Source organism: Callithrix jacchus, chromosome 8 (genome assembly GCF_049354715.1).
Source record: "Callithrix jacchus isolate 240 chromosome 8, calJac240_pri, whole genome shotgun sequence".
In the NCBI taxonomy this organism is placed as follows: Eukaryota; Metazoa; Chordata; class Mammalia; order Primates; family Cebidae; genus Callithrix; species Callithrix jacchus.
Window position 1 is genome coordinate 54,462,576 of NC_133509.1, and position 3,401 is coordinate 54,465,976.

General features: G+C 34.7%; 1 protein-coding gene across 1 annotated transcript; it reads right to left on the reverse strand.

Moving 5' to 3' along the window:
• Nucleotides 1–871: 871 nt before the first annotated feature.
• On the reverse strand, nt 872–1,810 carry OR4L1 (olfactory receptor family 4 subfamily L member 1). Its single transcript, XM_009005864.3, is given in 1 exon segment — nt 872–1,810. A coding segment is annotated over 1 exon segment (939 nt).
• Between the last annotated feature and the right edge of the window lie 1,591 nt (nt 1,811–3,401).

Genomic DNA, 3,401 nt, shown 5'->3' on the forward strand with positions numbered 1-3,401 from the left:
GCAGAAGCTGTGAAGTTTGATTAGGTCCCATTTGTCTATTTTGACTTTGGTTGCCGATGCTTTTGGTGTTTTGTTCATGAAGTCCTTGCCTACTCCTATGTCCTGGATAGTTTTGCCTAGATTTCCTTCTAGGGTTTTTATCGTGCCAGGTCTTATGTTTAAGTCTTTAATCCATCTGGAGTTAATTTTAGTGTAAGGTGTCAGGAAGGGGTCCAGTTTCTGCTTTCTGCACATGGCTAGCCAGTTTTCCCAACACCATTTGTTAAACAGGGAATCCTTTCCCCATTTCTTGTTTTTGTCAGGTTTATCAAAGATGGTATAGTTGTAGATATGTTGTGTTGCCTCCAGTGCCTGTTTTGTTCCATTGGTCTATATCTCTGTTTTGGTACCAGTACCATGCTGTTTTGATTACTGTAGCCTTGTAGTATAGTTTGAAATCCGGTAGTGTGATGCCCCCCGCTGTGTTCTTTTTGCTTAGAATTGACTTGGCTATGCGCGCTCTCTTTTGGTTCCATATGAAGTTCATGGTGGTTTTTTCCACTTCAGTGAAGAAAGTCAATGGTAGCTTGATGGGGATAGCATTGATTTTGTAAATTACTTTGGGTGTTTTTTTAGTAATGAATGTATTGAATGTATATTATTAAAATACTCAATAATCTTTTTATGTCTATTTTGCTGCAGATCTCTAATTATGTTTATAAAAGTCTTAAATGTTTATAAAAGTCTTAAATGTAAAATTTAAATTAATTTAGTATTGTTTTTATTGATTGATTATGATTACAACATAAGAAAAGTGAAATGATACATTATACATAATCTATTCAAACTATCTTATCATAGTATTTAAAAATTAATTATACAGTACTAACATCTAGATGTTCTGTGCAGAGCTAACATGTTAGAACAATAATTTTCTCATGGCCTCTTGCATTTTCTTATTTCTCAGAGTGTAAATAATTGGATTTAGTAAGGGTGTGATAACTGTATAAAATACAGCAAGAGTTTTATTGCTTGCCAAACTACTGAATGGCCAAGTATAGATAAAAATACAGGGTCCAAAGAACAGAGTGACCACAATAATGTGGGCAGACAATGTGGACAGAGCCTTGGAGAGCCCATCTGAAGATTTTTTTGGTACACTGACCAGGATGACAATGTAAGAAACAAGCAAGAGGATGAAACAGGTAAAAGAGAGCAGCCTGCTGTCAGCCATGACAAATAATTCCAGGGTGTATGTTTCAATGCAAGCAAGCTTGATCACGAGGGGAAGATCACAAAATATGTTGTTTATGACATTGTGGCCACAGAAAGGCAAGTTCACTGTTAAAACTATCTGGCTCATGGTGTGTATAAAACCAATTATCCATGAAAGTGTCACAAACCCCTTTAGCAGCCTGTGGCTCATAATTATCCTTTAGTGCAGGGGTTTACATATGGCTACATATCTGTCAAAGGCCATGATTATCAGAAGTGTCATCTCAGCACCCCCAAATAAGTGCATAAAGAACATCTGGGTCATGCAGCCCCATACAGAGATGGCCTTGTGTTCAGTGAGCAAATCTATGATCATCTTGGGTGTTGTGGAAGTGGAGAGACACATGTCCAAAAAAGAGAGATTTCCAAGGAAAAAGTACATGGGAGAATGAAGGGTAGCGCTACATGTCACTGTGACCATAATGAGAACATTTCCCACCACAGTAGCACTGTAGATCAAGGAAAATGTCACAAAGAAGAAAATTTGAAGTTCCCATTGTCCAGAAAATCCTAGTAAAATAAACTCAGTCACTAGAGATCCATTTTTAAAATCCATTTACTCAACTCAGAAAGGTTTCAGAAGTTCTTCACGTACAAAGAGAATTAAAAAATAAGTCACAGTTAAAATCAATATTTTCTTATTTCTATTAGTTAATAGTTGATGATATGAGATATATAATCTTTTAAATATCAACACAGAAATATTTATAATTTGAGATTAGCTTATGTATTATATCACTTTGAAACAATATTCTTATAGATATGCAGTAATAACAAAGCATTTGAAGAAGTAGAAGTTCCATTTCTTATTGTCTTATTTCATCAGTTAATACTCTCATTAATGGATCTTGACTTTCTTACTAATTTGTTCACATATTTAGATTAGATACTAATTAATTACTGTTATTTTTGCCTTTTATTATTATAGTATTCTGCACCTGCACTTCTTGAGATTATGTTATTCAAATATATAAGGAATACAAGATTTAGAAAATGAAGAATTACATTGTTCTATATTTCTAAAGTAATTCATAAAAGTTTTCTATGGTTTCAAACCAAACAAGCAAACAAAAAAATTAAGTGAGCACACACACACACACACACACACACACACACACAAATCAAAAGCTAATTATACATGAAACAAAGTATCTAAATTTATTAAAAACAATTTTTTCTTTTTAATATACAAGCATACCTCCTTTTATTATGTTTCACTATATTGTGCTTTGCAGTTATGTGATGTTTTATAAACTGAGGGTATAAACTGAGATTGCTAGATAACCCTAGGTCCAGCAAGTCTGTTGGCACCACTTTTCCAACAAAATGTGCTCACTTTATGTCTCTGTGTTACATTTTGGTAATTCCCAAAATATTTATTTCAAACTTTATTATTATTGTTATACATGTTATTTGATCTGTGACCAGTAATCTCTTATGTTACTATTCTAATTATTTTGGGTCACCACAAGCTGTGCCCATGTAGAATGGCAGACAATTGAGAAATGTTTCAAACTGCTCCACCAACCTACTCTGCCCCTACCTCTTTTGGTCTCTTCAGGTCTCTCTATTCTTTGAGACACAACAATATTGGAATTAGGCCAGTGAGTAGCCTTACAATGGCCTCTAAGTGTTCAAGTAAAAGGAATAGTTGCATGTCTTTTCCTTGAAATAAACTGAGAAAAATTCTGGAGACAGTAAAAGGATCAATGGTTTCCAGGGGTTAGAATGAAGAAGGGAGTAAACAAGAAATGGGAGAAGTGCAGATGATTTATAGGGCAGTGAAACAATTCTGTATCTACTCGACTTGGAAATACATAACACATTTGTCAAAACCCGTAGCATGTATAACATCAGAAATAAATCGTAATGCAAACTACAAATTGGGGAGATAATAATGTGGCAAAGTAGGTTCTTCAGTGTAATGTATGTACCACTCTGGTTCAGGTTTTTAATGGTGGGGAAGACTATATGTGGCATCAGAGGGCATATGGAAACTCTAGTACTTCCTGCTCAATTTTCCTGTGAACTTAAAACTGCTTCAAACAATAAAGTCTGCAAGAAAGCTCTTTAGGATAGAAGTTATAAAGCTTAGTGAGAAGAGTATGTCTAAAGGTGAGACAGGATAAAAGCTAGGCCTCTTGCAC